General features: G+C 38.7%; 1 protein-coding gene across 1 annotated transcript in view; it reads left to right on the forward strand.

Moving 5' to 3' along the window:
- The window catches only part of USH2A (usherin), a 733,563-nt gene that overhangs the window by 291,423 nt on the left and 422,940 nt on the right, over positions 1-19,200 (forward strand). The window contains exons 21-24 of the mRNA XM_046679838.1: positions 3,574-3,704; positions 13,661-13,787; positions 16,043-16,144; positions 18,280-18,459. Coding sequence (XP_046535794.1) covers positions 3,574-3,704; positions 13,661-13,787; positions 16,043-16,144; positions 18,280-18,459 — 540 coding nt within the window. The remainder of the gene's footprint in view (positions 1-3,573; positions 3,705-13,660; positions 13,788-16,042; positions 16,145-18,279; positions 18,460-19,200) is intronic.

Here is a 19,200-nt window from a genome sequence, read left to right on the forward strand (position 1 = left end):
TATATACCTTGGAGTGGAATGAAGGGATCAAAAGGCATGTATATATTTAGAAGATATACAGATAACTTAATAAATAGTGGCAGACAGTTTTTCAAAGTGGTTGTACCAATTTATACTCCCAATAGTAGTTTATGAGCATTCCAGTTGCTCTACGCATTTGGCTAAACTTTGTATTTGCTATCTCATTTTAGCCATTCTGGTAGATGTTTAGTGGTATTGCATTTTAATTTGCATTTCTCTGATGACTAAAAATGCTGAGCATCTTTTTCAGGTTCATTGGTCATTTGGACATCATCTTTTTTTTTTCACTGAGAAAGATTTGCCCTGAGCTAGCATCTGTTGCCAATCTCCCTCTTTTTGCTTGAGGAAGATTCACCCTGAGCTAACATCTGTGCCAGTCTTCCTCTATTTTGTATGTGGGTCACTGCCACAGTATGGCCGCTGACAAGTGGTGTAGGTCCACGCCCAGGAACTGAACCTGGGCCACCAAAGAGGAGTGTGCCAAACTCAACCACTAGGCCTTGGGGCTGGCTCCAGACATCATCTTTTCTTGAAGAGCTATTTGCCCCTATTTTTCTAATAGGTTTTTTGTCTTTTTCTTATTGATTTGTGTGTGTGTATATATATACGTATTTGATTATCAGCTTTTTCTAGTGCACCCAGAAATTGGGACTCTGGCTATTCTACTCAATTGGAAAAGATTATGTCTAATGATTAGTAATTACCAGTTCTGTAAGCTTTTCTTCAGTTATAATTATTCTGGACCTATAAGAAGTGTTTACATGGTTAACTAACTTTACCTTCTTAAAGTTCTTTCATATTTAGGTTTCCATTTTACAATATTATCCGAATTGTTCTAACTTTATTATTTATTATCTATTCTTTCATTTTCTTAAAGGTAGGGCATTTCCCCCAAAGGTTCTTTTTCTTTCTCTACACTCCATCTCCCAGGAACATGGATTCTTGCCAGATGATTGCCAATTTATTTTTCTAGTCCCATCTTCTCTTCTGAGATTAACTTTCTTGTTTCAAAATGATGATAGTTTTTTACAGTATTAATATAATAAACTCACTGTGCCCCAAACTGAACTTATATCCTCAACCCCATATTTTCCTCTTTACCTGACCTTCTATTTCTGTTAATAATGCCTCTTTTCCATCAGTAATTGGTGAAAAGAATTGACCATCTCGACCCACAGCATCACCTCACATCAACAAGTCTTAAATGAATCTCTTCTGAAATATATAGAGTCCATTCTTTCAATCCATTTAGTTACTGGTCAGCCCTTAATTAAAATTCTTATCATCTTGTTCCCCAAAAGCACAGGGATACCCTAACTGGTTCCTCTGTAGCTAAATTATCTGTATCTTCCATACATTCCACCATTAGTTTGGAGGCCCCCATCCTGACTTTGAGCATCCAGTTCCTTTCCTCTACCCAATGTCTAATGCCTTCCTTTAGTCTATAGGATAAATTCCAATCTGGTGGCTCAACCTTTTCAGTCCACTTAGCAGGAGAAATGGGAGTAAGAAAGCTAGTAACAGGGGTTCAAATGAGTTTGAATATTGAAAAATGATTCATTAGGATAATCTTATTCTGTTGAGTGAGAGATGTGCCAGGATGGACCAAGTACTGAGTCTCACAGCAAGAACCTAATATCCTAGCAGGCAGGAGTAAGAGAATCAGATTTCAACAATGAAATGTCAAAATGAGTATGACAAGTGTGTTTTAAAAGGGCCCAAAGCACGAAACCCAGAAGATGAAGATGCAGAAGCCAAGAAAGCCAGGAAAGATTTGAGTTGCCTCTTTGGAAAGTCAGAAGCCCACATCGCAGGCTTGCCTTTGCTGATGTTAAAAAATTTCACTCTAAAGATGCTTATAACACAAACTTCCTTTCCATCTTTGTCTTCTACACAAATTTCTCAAGCCAGATAGTCTGTGGCATACGGTCTGACAGTGGGCTTGCTATTTTTCCAGATTCATCTCTTGACTCCCTCCTTCACATCCAGCTTTCCTTAATACTTTTCCTACCTCTAGGCCTTTGTACGATTTCCCCCCAAGTCCCTCATGTTCTCTGAAAACAAGCTCAAGTATCATATTCTCTGTGGAAACTTCCTTAATCCCTTTGAATCAAATTATATCTTGTAAATATCTCTATTTCACTTATTATACTCATTACAGTTTTCTTCTCTTTTTTTTTCTTGTCTTTTTCCTTATCTGGAACTTAATATCTGGCACAGGGTTGTTAGTTTACCTTCTCTACTGTGTAGCAGAGTACTCAACAAATGTTAATATTCCATAGGTGCATATTGAAAAAATGACAATCCGATGCTCACAAAATGACTTATGCTGTCCTGCCTCCACACCTGTGCTAAAACTTCTCCCTTAACTCTAATGCACCCCTCACCTCCTTTCTCCTCATCCAGACCCTCAAAATATTTGCTGAGTACCCCTAGATACCATGTGATGAACCACATTCCACGTGTAGAAAGATGAATCAGACGTGGTCCCCAATTAGTTGCGTCTATGGGACCCAGGTTAAATCCCCCACCTATTGCACCTTTGGTTACCAAACCAGCCTGAAGGGAGCTCTCTCTCCTTCAAAATTTCGTAATTCTGGTTGACTGTATTACTACTCAAATCGGTATTCATTAATTATGCAATATTGTGCTCTTGCGCTGTTATTTGAGTCTCCTGTATGTTCTAAAGCTCTTAGTTGACTCCCACCATGTGATTTGTCTGTTAAAACACATACATTTTTTATTTCCAACTAAACTGGAAGCTCTTTGAGAACAAAGATTGTGCCTCTTGAACTTCTTGGCTAGTTTCAGTACGTGAAGTGAAATGCCTTCCGCACAGGAAGAGCTCCACAGTATGCATTAAGTGAGTGGCATACCGGGTACAATGGAGGTGGGCCGTGTGGTAGTAGTGGGAAGACACCTACTGAACCGTCACTAGCTCCCCCTGCTTCCTGAGCTGGGGAAATTTCTGTGAGACAAGAGCATTGTGTATCCAGGACAGTGCTGGGAGGTGATCTGAAGGGTAAGGAGAGACCCTGAAATTCTGAAGGCTGCAGACCCTTTGGTTACAGAACAATGTTTCAGAAAATTAAGTCTATGGGCTATTTCATAGTGGGTCTTTCCAGTTTTTAGTTTCTATTACTGGACCAATTCTTTAAACTTCATAAGTATTTTAAATGAGGGTGCTGGAGTTTCTTTCACTCATGTCAAAAACACGTTTATTTTTATGACTGATAATATTCTCACATTGATACTCTGAGTGTCCAATTTTGGGTTGACAACATGTCTTTTTATGTTGATGAGTTTTGCATATATTTAAACTTCATTATATATTGATTAGTGGGAGTGCAGGCTTGAGTTTCCAAGTAAGGTTGGCATTCATAATGGGATATGTTTAAAACCAAATGGCTGGGACCATCCCAGCACATTGCTGTGTATAATTCCCCGACTGTACTCACTGCATCATAAATAATAATGAAAGTAAATGTACGTTTATCGTGAAAAATCAACAAAACCCCAGCGCTGATTCGCTGCTCGCATTTGTCTCACCAGGCATTAAGGCCAGCTTTCGAACAAGGGTGCCTGAAGGTTTGATTGTCTTTGCCGCGTCACCTGGCAATCAGGAAGAGTATTTTGCACTTCAGTTGAAGAATGGACGTCCTTATTTCCTTTTTGATCCTCAGGTAAATGAGTAACCATGAAGTTGATATTTTTGAGCGTTTACTAGGCGCTGGGTACCGCTTATGGTTTCACATTGAGCCCTCACCAAAAACTTAGAGGTAAGACTGTTATTATCTCCACTTCACCAATGAAGAAAATGAAACTTACGAAAGTGATGGGACTTGCCCACAGCTCAAATAGCAGAGCTAACTTTCAGTCTACATCCTTAACAACCGTATGTTATGGTAAATAAGTGAAAGGCAATGGGATATATTGGAGTATATGAGGAAGCCATTTGTTTTAAAACTAATTCAGCCTGACCTTGTTTTTCCAAAAGGGCCTGATGTGGCCTGTTGAGCATGCATTGTACATCTGCTTTAAATATTTACTATGTCCCAAAGACAAGAATGATGTGCTTAAAAATAGGGATGTGGCTATTGACATTTCTTTAAGGATAAGCATCTCTTCCTAGAAACTAAGGATTAATTGCTGACCTGCTGTGCTCAGCTTGTGACCACTGACGTGCTGACCACTGACCTGCAGTGCCAGCTAAGCATCTCGTGATAGTAGTAAAAGAGATATTCCTGTCATGTGTGATGTATGCTCTTTGTCCCAAGATGGTATATAACCACTTTGTACACCCCACTTCTTTGATGCCCTTCCTTCCTTGGGAAGGAAGGCCCTGGGCTATAGTTCTCAAACCTGGCTCATAATAGACTCACTCTAATTTTGATTTATAGAATGATTACGGATTATTTGGGTTGACAGTTACCTTATAATAAAGATTAACACTTTTAAATAAATTTGAATAGATTTATTTCTATTTCCCTGAGAGCACAATTATGTCTCTCTTTATCCTCCTTCTTTCTTCCTTCCTTCCTTCTTTTCTTCCTTCCTTCCTTTCTGTCTTTCTTTCTTACTTCATTTGTTCACCAGCAAATATTCAAGTACCTATTAGGTACCATTGTGCTGGATATTGCAGACTTACAATAGTTTTAAATTGAAATAGGACCACACCCCTCTGAAACAATCTACGAAGGATATGGCAAAAATTAATTTAAAATATTCATAAATGTTATGAAAGAGAAGTACAAGATGCTATGTATCATGGGAACATAAAAGGAAGGGTCTTTCATTTCTGAGTTGTCAGTCTTCTCTGAAAATGTGATATTTAACTGAGATGCAAAGAGGATGCATTGGTAGGACGAGTACATGTCTGTACACGAGGACATGTGTTTGAGGAGGGCAGGACAGGGGAAATACTGATGGGAGATGAGGGAAGGTGCTGGAAAGAAAATTTTCAGACATAGCAATGGCCAGTGTTAAGTGCCTGAGATAGATAAGAACATGCCGTATTCAATACATTGAGATGAACTTCATATGGCTGGAGAAGAGAGAACAAAGAGAAAAGTGGTAGGTTGAAAAGATAGGTAGAGACTAAATCATTTACAGCCTTGTAAGCAAATATGAGGGTTTAAATTTTTACTAAGGGCAATGGAAAACCAGTGAGCAGTTGTCTTCACTCTAGTTAAACAAATATTAGTAAGCATTTGACATTGGGCCCTGTATTGGGCCTGTGAGTAGTTGAGAAATGAGTAAGACTAAGTCAAAGATGTTTTTCTTTCCATTTTCTCAATTTTTCAACTTAAAACTGCTGATCTAAGTCATAAGCTGTGCTTGCAAAATAAATGTTTCCATTGCATTGGAAAGTTGGCACAACTTTTCCCCTCCATATCTAAGGAGCATCTGGGATCATGGGCCAAGAGCGCTGGGTGAGGATCACAACTTCATACATGCTGGTGGCCTACTCACATTGGAGAGGAAAGGCAGGGCCTGCTGGACAAGTGTGTCTCAGCATCATGCCAGGCTCTCTGCAGGGGAACTCAAGAGGCAGGCTGAGGGCCTGGCCTGGTGGTACAGTGTTTAAGTTCACACACTCACTTTGGCAGCCCAGGGTTCACCAGTTCAGATCCCAAGCATGGACCTAAACACCACACATCAAGCCATGCTGTGGCAGGGTCCCACAAACAAAATAGAGGAAGATTGACACAGATGTTAGCTCAAGGACAATCTTCCTCACCACCAAAAAAAAAAAAAAGAAGGCAGACTAAGTTCTTCCTGCTTTAGGAAGCTAGGAGAGCCACAAGTTAGTGACTGGGAAAACCAGGGGAAGAAAGGTTTCCTTGGTACATTGTAGGTCCTCAGGCACAAGGACTTCTGGGTGTCACCTAGAATTGCAGCTTCTTAAAGGATGCCAATAAATGGACAGTTAGTAAGCAACAAACAAGTAGCATCAAACCTAACCAGATCCAGCAGCCAGAGAGAAAGAGAGAAGCAGCAGCTATTTCAGAAGGCAAGGCAGATGGCAGTTGGGGAAAAAAGCAAACAAAAAACAATCAGCAAAATTGAATCACTTGATGAGGCCGGCCAGGTGGCGTACCAGTTAAGTTTGGGTGTTCTGCTTCAGCGGCCCCGGGTTCACAGGTTTGGATCCCTGGCGCAGAGCTACGCACCGTTTATCAAGCCATGCTGTGGTAGGCATCCCACATGTAAAGTAGAGGCAAAAGGGCATGGATGTTAGCTCAGGGCTAGTCTTCCTCTGCAAAAAGAGGAGGATTGGTGGCAGATGTTAGCTCAGGGCTAATCTTGCTCCAAAAAAAAAAATAAAATTGAATCAGCTGATTCAATTACAGGACTAAAAATATTATTTTTCACTTGAAAAGCCTTAGATAGATTAATTATAGGAGAGACACCATTGAGCCTCAGAGTAGTAGGTCAGGAGATAAAGTTGAAGAAATCTCTCAAAATACGTAACAAAAATATGAAAAGATAAAAGATGAAAGATATTACTAATATTATTAAGAAGAAATTCAAAATGAGAACAAAACACACATGCATAAGAAAAGGAAGGATGAGAGAAAATCATGAAATATAAAATAGGAGAGAAAATCTGATTTAAGAAAAAACTGATTACAAATTTGTTGAAAGGATTCATCCAGTTGCTGTAAGATGAAGCAAAGCTAATGCTTCTGTAGGATCTCTGTGTGCCAGACGTTAGTCTAAACGCTCCCTCTGTACATAAATACACACACTTAAACTTCACAACAACTCTGCTATAGGCACTCTTATTAATACCAAGCAAGGGCTCAATCTGCTCACGGAGAGAAAAAAGCCAGTCCACCAAGAGACAAGGGCGTGAAGAGAGAGAAACTTTGTTAAGTGATGAGCCAGCTGATCAGAAGATGGCAGACTATTGTCCTAAAATCAAATCATCTTAAATGGGAACTGATTTTCAAACCAACGGGGCTGGGGAGGGGCCTCGGGAATGTCAGATGTCGGATGACCATGGACCATTGCGTGCCTCTCCATGGACAAAATTTTCAGATCTGCTGAATGTGACATTCCTGAGGAATCTAAGAAAACATTAGTGATTTTGTTATGAGGGAGTGAAGGAGCCGTTTGGGCGGAGAGCTTAAATCTTCTGCTTACAAGTCATTCTCTCTACTGGTTACTGACTAGTTACTGATTAGCTTGCCTGCAAGAAGTTCTAAGCATATCTCCAAAGCACACTGTGAGAATAAGATTGAGTGGGGCAGAAGTTTAGACATAGAGTCTCCCATGCTAACTCAGTCTCATTATTCTTCCCATTTGCCAGGTGAAAAATCTGAGTCGTAGTTAAATTCATTTTCCCGAGGGCATGCAGCTAATAAGTGACCAAGCCTTGTTTTAAACCCAGGCCATGTGGCTCCAAAGAACATGATTTTAGCTGCAATACTATACTGCTTTTCAACATGAAATAAAAATGTTGCTGTCCAGAGGCTCAGATAAAATATCATCCATGTACCATATTGGCGGGACATATTTCAGCAAGGCTTCTGACCAAAAGAAAGAAAAAAGAGACCAAAAAGTGAAAAAAGAGAAGCGATGGTAAACCTAGCATTATTAAGTTCAACCTAAATATTTAATGTTGAGTAACAAGAAATGTGTTTCACAGTGCCAAATAAGAATCTTTGAAATAGAAGAGACATATGGCAAAGACAAAAAACCTGCTAGTAATTGTTTGGTGCTAAAATTACTAAGAGTTGACGGAGGGGAAAGATGAATGAATTAAAAATTTCTAAAGATATCAACTTAGTAGAGTGTGGGGGTGAAAGAATAGATCATATTGGTGTCTTGTTTTCATAAAATAAATAGGCAAAAATGTTTGATTTTAAATATGAAAAAAATCAGCTACTAATAGAATGAAAATGTTCTGCAGGACATTCAGATTAACAAGGTGAAAAAAGAGATGATATGCTAAATCATAAAAATCAACAAAACTTATTAAAAGAGGAGAAACAGTGCAGTAAAATAGAAGATTGTCAATGAGACAGAAACATCCGGCTCTGATTTTCTCCCTCAACCTCTTAAGATCTGGAGATATTTGAGAAGAAGCCAGATGGAGAAAAACCTTAATCCTAAAACCATTTATTCAAAGAGCTTTTAAAGTATATAAAGCGGGTTCACATTAATTATCTTATTTCATTCCTGAAACAGCCACTTGAAGTAGGTGTTGTTTTCATCCTGCTTTAGAGGAAGTGGCTTAACTAGGGTCACATAGTGATTTAGTGATAGAATTGGCCCTGGATTTCTTTGATTTCATTCAATGAAACTTTGTTAGGAATTTATTGTACCCCAGGCACTGTGCTATGCAGTGATGGACTGGGAAATGTGAGAGGGTCAGCATGCACTCTTGCCATCCTCTCATCTGGAACCCCTTCCCCATGATTGGAGTACAGAGTCTCTGCTACAGCTGGACAGGGGACGGAGTGATAGGACCCAGGAAAACGTGCAATGGTGGCTTCATGCTGCCTCACACTTGTATTGCTCTCGTCATTGTAAATGTCCATCCCAGTGTCTGTGAGTGTGGTTCCAGATGACCATTCATGCCCCAAAGCTACATGTGTAATAGTACACTGGCCATACACACACACAATCCATACATGGGGCAGTCTTTGCAGAATTAATCCAAAAATGACTTCACCAGATCTGAAGCTCGATTGTTGTGATATTGTGATTTATAAGAAAAATATATATTTAGTCATTTAGATAACCAAAATATGTCTTATAGACAATTGGTCTTTATCCACGGTTCCTGACTTATAGCTCCCAAAACCCTTGGAATTTCCTAAGTGATGAGAGTGACAAAAATGTCTTTTATTAGGTTAATGAGGAGACTTTTGCACCCCGCCTAAGGATGGGACCTGGTTGCTAGGAGGACCAACTGTGTGATTAGAGGGTCGGAACTTTCAGTCCCATCCCCCTCTACCTCCTGAGAGGGTAGAGGGACTGGAGGTTGAATCAATTACCAATGGCCAACGATTTAATCAATAGTGCCTCTGTAATGAAACTTTCAGAAAAACCCCAAAGGACTGGGTTTGGAGAGCTTCTGGGTTGGTGAACACATGAAGGTGCTGGGGGAGTGGTCTTCCTTGAGAGAGCATGGGAGCTGCACGCCCTTCTCCATGCCTTTCCCTATGCATCTCTTCCATCTGGCTATTCCTGAGTTATATCCTTTTGTAATAAATGGATAATCTAGTAAGTAAAATGTGTCTCGAGTTCTGTGAGCTTCTCTAGCAAACTAGTCAAACCCAAGGAAGGGGTGTTGGGAACCTCTGATTTATAGCCAGTGGGTCAGAAGTATAGGAAAACTGTACTTGTGATTGCCCTCTGAAGTCTAAGGAGTAGGTCATGGGAATCTCCAATCTGTAACCGGTCAGTCAGAAGTGCAGGTAACGGCCTGAGCTTGCAGTTGCTGTCTGAAGTTGGAGGGAGGCCATCTTGCAGGACTGAGCCCTTAACCTGTGGAATATGATGCTATCTCCAGGTAGATAGTGTCAAAATTGAGTTGAACCCAGTTGGTGTCCTGGAGCACTGCTTGCTTGTTAATGTGGGGAACCCCTCCTTCCCCTCACACTGGAATTGATACCAGAACCTATTTAAATGCCATCTCTTTTGACAGTGTTGTTTCTCTGTCTAAGGATGTGATACCTTAAGACGGCAGAAGAGGAAGGTAAAGGGATTCAATGATGCTTAACTCTGCCCGGCCACAGTATTGTCATTATGATCCTGAGAATGGCTGCCAGAAAACTCTCTTGGTCTCATCGTTTTCATGTCCTTTTCAATGATCAGATAGACAGGCTGGTATAAGCCATGATAACGGAGTTCAATGAAGCATTCATGGGGCATCGCCCATCATTTCTGCCTTCTCACCCCTTTCCCTCAGACAATTGCTTAGATTACTCATCACTGCCGTTAGCTTTCCCAGCTGCTCTGTCCCTACCCTGTATACCCAGGGTATACATATTTTGTATACCCAAGTCCTACCCTGTACACAAAGTTGGTAGGGGCCAACCATGTAGTAATAAAATTATTATAGCCAGAAGTTGGAGGAGAAGGGGAATGAGGAGGGTTCAATGATGCCTAACAAGTGCATTTTTATCTGGAATAATAATAACTCTCCACAAGGCAAAAATTACCTGCATTTTCAGGAAACTGACAATTAATTTATTCAAAAGAAAGTACGGTATTGGTTGAACAGGATTGCCTTAAGATATATTTGAGAAAATGTAATCAGACATGAATACTAAGTACTCATGGGTCATGTGCTCTCTCTGTATGACACAACGAGCTCAAGCCAGCCAGGACTCTGTCCTTCCTCACAGCCAAGGAATTTATACTCCAATGCAGGTTAACTGGACAAATTTGCCAACTTTTTAATGAAAATTCCCCATATTTTCAGACAAAGGATTGTTGAAACCCAGGAGTGGAGAAAATCTGGACTATTCTTCCATTGTTTGTTCTCCTTTTGGGCGGTAATATGAAGATAGCTTCTTGTACAAAGCTAGAGCTACCCAGGTTTAAAGAAGTTTGGAAGTTTGTTTTATATGCCTTCCACTGTCATTCAAATTATTTATATTTTAAATACTTTAGGTACCACTTTAAGCCAGTTTTCTTTCGTTTTGTCTTTAAATGAGAAAAGATTTTCTAATGAACACCTTATTGTACTCATCAGCCAAGTAGCTATTTGCTTAATGTGTCTTATTTGACTATACAACCCAGTGAGGGCAAAGTCTATTTCATCCACAATATATCCTTGAGGCTTAGCACAGTCCTTAGAGCCTAGTAGATGCTCAATAAATAAACGTCTGCCGACAGACTGACTGAGTGGCTCAATAACTGTTGACAAAATACTACTCGTAATTGAAGAAAATTACTCATTTTCTAGGATAAAATTTCCAGCTCTTTAATGGCTATTCAATAATTTAGTTCTTATTCGTTTTAGTTTGTCAGTTTGTCAGACACTTTGACTTTTATCGATGGTTATTTTTAAATTACTTTTCCTGAATGCATTCAAAATAATTCAATTTTGAGTTGTGAAAAGAGAATTTTGTAGGAATTTAAAATTACTGTGTAGCACATAGTTTCAAAATAACTTGAAGTCATTGTGCACTTTGTTCTTTTTAAAGTGTCTTAATAAATTTAAGTAATAAATCCCTTATATAACAATGTATCCTACGTAAAGGCTATAGGGGTAAAAACTTATTCAGTTTCCCTTCCAACTATCCAATGCATTGCATATTAAATATTTAGGGAAAGGGGGAGAGATTCTTCATATTTAAAACTGGATATGTATCTGCATATTATGGACTGGACATTTGGAACCGTTAAGATTCACAGTAAAAAGTTACTCCAATTTTTAATTGCTGTATTTTTTGTTAATTCTCGAACAAATCACTACAATCTTCCAATTCTTTATTTGATTAATTTCAATTTATATATACTTGCACACATGCTATTTTATTGACCAATAAGCACTCATGGTTTTCATTTAAAAGATTTATGTTCAGTGACATTAACAGGAAATTCACGTAGCAGTCTGATTTCACTTAGAAGGAAGCTGTGAAAGTGAAACCTTTCAAACAATGCCGAATAGCACCTGTTTAACATGTCTGATAGTTTCCAAATGGAAAGAACAAAATGGCATGATGTGACGCCAGAATTGATCACAGAACTATTCTCTTAATATTGGTGAGGGAAAATAATCTTAATGTGATCATCAAAGAATAATATGCTAAGTTCCTCTAAGCATAAAGCAAATTTGGCATACTGAGGCTGGCTGTATGTTATGTACTTGAATTTGTCGCCAATAAATGTGATTTCTAGTGTAGAGAACTGTTAATGCTTCAGATTGTTGCCAAACATAATATGAAGAACCACTTACTCAGACACCTGATCTTTAGAATGCAGCGTCGTTTGTAACAATTTTAACGCTAACTAAGTACACTTTGATGAGACAGCATTTAATAAAATGCTCATTAATTTCATCATTAGCAAGGGTATGCTAAGAAGTAAGCCAGTTTCTTATGTCACGCCCAATTAGCATCCCATGCTAGTAATCCCATTAGTATTGTTGAATTCACTAATGGAAAAACTAATGGGCATGCTACCAGGGCACATTAATTGGGCACGACACCAGTTCTGGTTTTAATTATTAAACTACGATAATGAAATGTGTGTTTGTAAAATATTAAAATGTTGAAATAGAGTTGAAGAAAAAAGAGTACATAGAGGAAAGAGATATAAGGAAAGACAACTTACAAACATTCAAGAACTAGAAAATGGACTTTACCAAATGGTCATCTTTCTAGCTGATCGAGTTGTCTATAAAAGTTGGGATATTGTCCACATGAGAAGCAACCCACTCATGCTCATGGGAAATTAAAAGCTGTTTTTTGGTAATATGAAATTCTGTATGTCATACGTGTTGTCATGCTCTGTATGAGGCCTGACAGGAGCCAATTAAATGTGTAGAATGGACATGTTATATCGCTGAATCTGTTTTAGGGAAATATAAACAGAAGTGTTTTACTTAAGATGGTATATTTAACATTGCGTTTTTTGTGGCATAAATCTTCATCCATATTGTATCAGATAATTAGCAGTTTTCTCTTTTTGAAAAACAGTATACCAAAATTATTAGAGTTTGATGAAACAGTCCAAGTAATTAAAAAATATTTTGTAATATTTTACCCCATCTTATTTTGGTTTTGAAAAATTTTTATTGGATTGAAGTTAGTTATTGCTAAGAGAACCAATTTTATTAAGCAAGAAAGAAATTTATTTTCCTTTAGAAAGTTTAGAGTTATTTTCCAGTCGTTGGAGAAAAATCATGCTACATTGTGCTAACTATGATAAACTAAAAAAATTGTTCAGTTGACTAAGCTCTAAGATTGAATTCTCTTCTATCTCTTTCTCTGTTTCCTTACCCTCACCTCCTTTTTGCTAATCTCTATCCTTGGTATCTGCCATTTCCTAGTTTTATCCACTTAGGAACTCAGCTTTAACTATGATAATATTACCTTAGGCAAAAGAATAAATGCTAGAGTTTAGACTACAAAGCATTGAGTACCAAGTTTAACCACAATACTTATGTTCAATGTGTTAATAATTGATTAATTTTTAATGTGTCTCATTCCTTCTTGTTACTTGTAGTGTAATAAAGGTAAGAGAAACTAATTTGCCAGACATTTCCTTATCTTCAGAACAAATTGATTGAATTGTATTATATTAGTTGTAAATTCTTCTTTTTTTCATATTCCTGTCAAACAATTTAAAATATAACATTTTAGAATAGAAAATTCATTACCTTTCTGATGAATATAGGTACTCAAAATGCAAGTGTCCTTGTAAGAGATTCTTATTCCAAAGAGAAGTTCTTTTCAGATTTGAGCACTGTGCTGTTCACAGAAGTAGATCACAGAAAAGCCAGAATGATGTTAAACATGATCTTTAATTCTGAGTTCTGTTTGAAATGTATGCGTGCTTGCATCAAGATCAGGTTGAAATTAGTTTTAAAAAAAATACACAAATACATGTGTATGTGTAGGTAAACGTATATATTCATTCATTCATTCATTTACTCATTCATTCCCTTAAGGGGTCTTCTGTGGAAGTGACCACAACTAACGATGACGGTAAACAATACAGTGACGGCGAATGGCATGAAATAATCGCTATTAGGCATCAGGCTTTTGGCCAAATCACACTGGATGGGCAATATACAGGTAAGAACTTCTCTGATATATATAAATGGCTCTGTCGATATGCTGATGTGACCATACTTTTCTGTTATTTATATTTCTATATCTCTTCTTTCACCTTTTTCTCCACTCAATTTCATCTCAAATGCTGTTGAATTTGCCTTGGAGGTGCTCCTAAAGTGATGAAATCTGGCAACCATTTTCTTGTCTATGCAGGGTGTCGGCAAAGCAAAACTAAGAGCAAAGTCATCAGGAGCAATTGTGTATCTTTTACTGTTCTTTGCAATTTGCAAGGGCGTTTACTTATGTAAAAGTTTCTTGTGTAAAAGCTTACTTATGTAGAAGTCTCTCACGTTACTTTTGACCCCCAGAAGACAAATAAAAAGATAAAGCAGTTATAACATGCATTTGAGAGATGAGGAAACTGAACCTCAGAAAAGGTAAATAACTTTTCCCAATTGACACAGTTGGTAGGCAGTATTCTTGGGGCACCTCTCTTATCTTTGCAATTCTAAGTTGAGTATTCTTCCCATCCTCCCCTATCTACCACCCTCATGTAATTATAAAACAGTTACAGTACCTGTATGATACTGCAGGCTTTTATTAATTCATTCAAGAAATATAGAATTTTAATGAGCACCTACTATGTGCTAGATATTTTTCTAGGAATTCTGGATACAAGAAGCAAAATTTACATTTTAGGAGGGAGAGAGGCAGGAGACAGAATAAATAAATAGCAGTACATTCTGAGAATGATAAAGCAAGATAAGAGGGAAAGGGGTGTGTATGGGGGGGTGTGTGTGTGTGTATGGGGGAAGGGAGGTTCTGATTTTATAAAAGACTATTCAAGAAGTCCTCTCTGATAAGATGACATTTGAGTTAAAGGATAAACCAGGCAAATATCCTGGAGAAGAATGTTTCAAGGCAAGGGAACAGTAGGTACCAGGTCCCTGAGGTGGGAACATACCCTCTGTAGCATGTCAAGGACCAACAAAGAGGCCAGTGTGGGAAGGAGTGGATTAAGGGGCTAGTGGTAGGCTGTGAGAGCAGAGAGGCCATTAAGGCTGTATGAGACCCTTGTGGGCTTACTTGCAAAGAGTTAGGCCATTGGAGAACGTTGAGAGAGGAGTGACATGACATGACTTCTTCAAAGGAACTGCCATGATATCACTCCTTAAAAGGAACACTCTGGCTGTTCTTTTGAGAATAAATTTTAAGAGGAACAAGGGTGGAAGCATGAAGACCAGGTAATAGGCTTCAGCAATAATTCTAAAATAATTCAGGCAAGAAATGATGGTTTCATGAACCAGGAAGTGGTTGTGGATATAATGAAAAATCTGGATATATTGTAAATGTTAAATTAAAAGGATTTGATTGAGGTAGAGCAGGAGTCAACAAACTACCACCTGAGGGCCAAATTCAGCTCATGTTTTTGTTTTTCATAAAGTTTTGTTGGAACACAACCGCAGCCATTTGTTATGCATTGTCTAAGGTTGCTTGAGGCTGTATGGTTTACAAAGCCTGAAATATATACTACCTGGCCCTTTATAGAGAGAGTTGGCTAACCCCTAACGCAGAGAATGACTTCTAGGTTTGGGACCAGGGCAACTGGAAGAATGTAGCTGCCACCACTAAGGTGGACGAGATAGTGGGAGAAACAGATTTGGAGACAGACGTTCAGAGTTCAGTTGGATGTAAGTCTATGAGTCCATGAGGCATCCAAGTGGAAACATCGAGCAGGCTCCTGGAGACAAGTCTGAGTTCAGGGAAGAGTTCCAGACCAGAGATATAAATTGGGAGTTGTCAGCTAAGGATGGTATTTAAAGCCAAGGGATGAGATGTAAGCAGGGCTAATTAGAGTGGTTTGGGCTCTGGAAGAAAAAGAAAATTCCCCCTCCTCTCAAAGAAGGATGGAGATAGAAATCTTAACAGTAGATTTGCATTGTTATGCAACACAGGCAAGGACCCAGACCCCTTCTGGTCTTCACCCTCGGTAGTTTGCACAAGTACCATCGCTCTATTCATCCCTCTGGAGGACTTAGGTCATTCCTGTAGGTGCAGAAAGGAAGAGATCTGAGAAGGGAAGAGGTTTGTCCTAATTCTTTGCCAACATCAAGACACTGGGGCAATAAGGAAGAACCAGTAAAGAAAAGCAGCCAATAAAAGAAGAACCAGGAAAGAGGGGTTTCCAGAAGCCCAGTGAAGGGTTTAATCATTTGTTAAATTAGTAGAAATAGATGATCCTGCCAAAGTTGGAATTCTCATCTCCTTTCCCACAGGTTCCGCGGCCACCCCAAATGGTAGTACTATCATTGGAGAAAACACAGGAGTGTTTGTGGGAGGGCTGCCGCGGGGTTATGCCATCCTCAGGAATGATCCTGGTGAGTTTGGTAAAGGTGTAGAATTTCGGTGTTGTCATCAAAATTTAGAATCGCTATATTATGTTACAGTATGAATAATAGAAGTATTTTCTATCTCATGCTGCGTTCCCTGTATGAATATGTCAAAAATGTCCTTTAGGTCTCTTCTAAGGGAATCATGTGTTGCTTGGATTTGAATTCTTAATGCCCAGTTCTTGATATATAAAGGGAGTTCATTAAACTTTTGCTGAAAGGAATTATACTAATTTCAGTCAAAGGTATGTTAGTTTAGGATTATGGGTCAATTTTTTTTAAGATTTTAAATTGAATGTGAAACAACTCAGAAATGGAAAACTGTGAGCTTGATTTATAGTCTAAATAAGGTGGGGAACATTCCCTGAGTATTAACTATGTGATAGGCCCTAAACCAGTCCCTAGATATCCACAGATGAATAAAATGTGGTCATTGCCACAAAAGAGAGCACAGATCTGTAAATAGGTAATTCCAGTCAAATGCTGTAAAGGCTGTAATTGAGGCATAGGCAAAGTAATTCCTTTTTTAGGGGAAGAAAACAAAAACTGACTCTAAAATGAAATGAATAAAAACTAACATGAGTGAGGGGCTGGCCCCATGGCCAAGTGGTTAAGTTCACGCGCTCCACTGCAGGCGGCCCAGTGTTTCGTTAGTTCGAATCCTGGGCGCAGACATGGCACTGCTCATCAAACCACGCTGAGGCAGCGTCCCACATGCCACAACTAGAAGGACCCACAACGAAGAATATACAACTATGTACTGGGAGGCTTTGGGGAGAAAAAGGAAAAAATAAAATCTTAAAAAAAAAAAAAAACAACCTAACATGAGTGAAATTAACCTTAGGCAGGAAAAAAATCACCCTTCCAAATGCATTGCTAACTATTCCAGGGTTGTTCCTAAGTCCTCATCAAGGAGCATAGGATGTCTCCCAGGTCTCTCCCAGGGAGTAAAACATAGCTACATAAATATTACAAATAAGCTAGAACCTGGATAAGGATAAATTGTTGATGGGTGGAAGTCTTCATGGCATCATGATGAAGAAGATCAAAACAAATAAAAAGTTTTCAGAGAATTTTGGAGAGGGATGTATTTAAATCCACAAGACTGGTTATAGTTACCTCTTCGGAAATATCTGTAGAGTAGAGAAGGCTTTCACTCAACTACTTTGCACTGGTAGGGAAGTCCTTAGAAAACATTCACACACACACACATAGATTGAAAGAGCGAGAGAGTGTTTCTCCTAGTTCTTTGCCCATCAAGCACAATTCTTGGCTATGGTACATCCAGGAACCAGGAGAAGAGCACATCGAGGTACCAACTACTCTTCCCTTCTTGTGAAGGACATATCTCCATTACAAATAAATAGTCATTGTACATATAAATTGACCTTGTAAAACTTCGACTGTTGGTGAATATCTTCCCTAGAATTAAGTCATAAACTCATAAACTGAGAACTATGCTTCACACTGATCAGTAAGGACATCGCCATATGAAATTTGACCTCAGTTCCATGTGTCCTCTCTTCTTCTCTACTTTTTTCTTGTTGTCGCTCTGCTTCTCTCATTTGCTCACTTTCTTTCTTTCCCAACCTCCTATTACCACTTTATTTTCTATATTCATAAACCTCACAGTTACCTGGTCTAGGTTCCAAAATTAAGCTTAATGTTACATTAGTTCCTAAAAATGATAGCAAATTATTGATTTACTTCTATGACAGACTGGTTCATGAAGGAACTAACCTATAAATATAGATTTACTAGAAACACATCCTTCAAATCTTACTTTTAAAACTTGTTATAGCACGTATATTTTTAAGACTAGTGGCAGACGAAATCTCCTTGCTTGTTCAAAAGACAATATTCTTCCTAGTACCATTAAACCAAGGTTTTTGCATAAACATCTGTTTCTGCAGATATGATGGGTCTGAACCCAGGCTAAAATTATAATTGTTACCATTTACCATAGCTGATAGTGTGGTGCTTATGTGAATCATTTAGAGGTTTGTAGTAAATAGGTAGTGGGAGCTATTGTCTGTTTCTGTGATTTTCATGGCACATAAAATTAATTGCTTGAAAAGAATTTTTCAAAATACATATTTCTTGATATCTATAAACTCCTGCAGATATAATCCAAAAGGGTTTTGTGGGCTGTCTCAAGGATGTGTATTTTATGAAGAATTACAATCCCTCTGCTGTTTGGGAACCTGTGGTTTGGCAGAGTTCTGAAGAGCAAATAAATGTGTATAGCGAATGGGAGGGATGCCCTGGTTCATTACAGGAGGGAGCCCAGTTCCTTGGAACAGGTAAGGTTCCAGAATTGACATTAGTCATTGCTTAGCATGTGTGTTCTGTCCTTGGCATAACTTAATCTCCACTTTCCAATTACTTTGACCTCATGTGAACATGATATCTCAGAAATACCTAGTAATGCCGTGATGCACAGAAATATATTCTCAAACTGAATACATAATATAAATTGTAAGACTCATACATATATATTCATGTTTAAGATCTCTGGTGGCCCACGGCAGTTCTCTGTTTACATATGGTAGTGTCACAAATGTCCATTTGCAAGTCAATTGTTTCACTTAGAATGTTTTACTTAGGGCAATCCATAAATATCTGTTTATGCCGTTATATAGACTGACAATATTCTTGAGTGAAACTTCAGTTATGTGGTGGGGTAAGTAGGTCATTAAAGGTGAGCTAGAGAATATACTGGTGGTCTAGTGGTTAAGACTCGGCACTCTCACCACTGCAGCCCTGAGTCATTTCCAGGTCAGGGAACCACGTCACTCATCTGTGGGTTGTCATACTGTGTCAGCTGGGTGTTGCTATGATGCTGGAAGCTATGCCACCAAGATTTCAATTACCAGTAGGACCACCCATGGTGGACAGGTTTCAGCAGAGCTTCCAGACCAAGAAAGACTAGGAAGAAGGGTCTGGCCATTCACTTCCCAAAAAATTGGCCACAAAAACCCTATGAAGAACAGTGGAGCATTGTCTGATATAGCACTGGAAGGGTGAGAGGATGGCGCAAAAAG

Source organism: Equus quagga, chromosome 12, assembly GCF_021613505.1.
Source record: "Equus quagga isolate Etosha38 chromosome 12, UCLA_HA_Equagga_1.0, whole genome shotgun sequence".
NCBI classification, from domain to species: domain Eukaryota; kingdom Metazoa; phylum Chordata; class Mammalia; order Perissodactyla; family Equidae; genus Equus; species Equus quagga.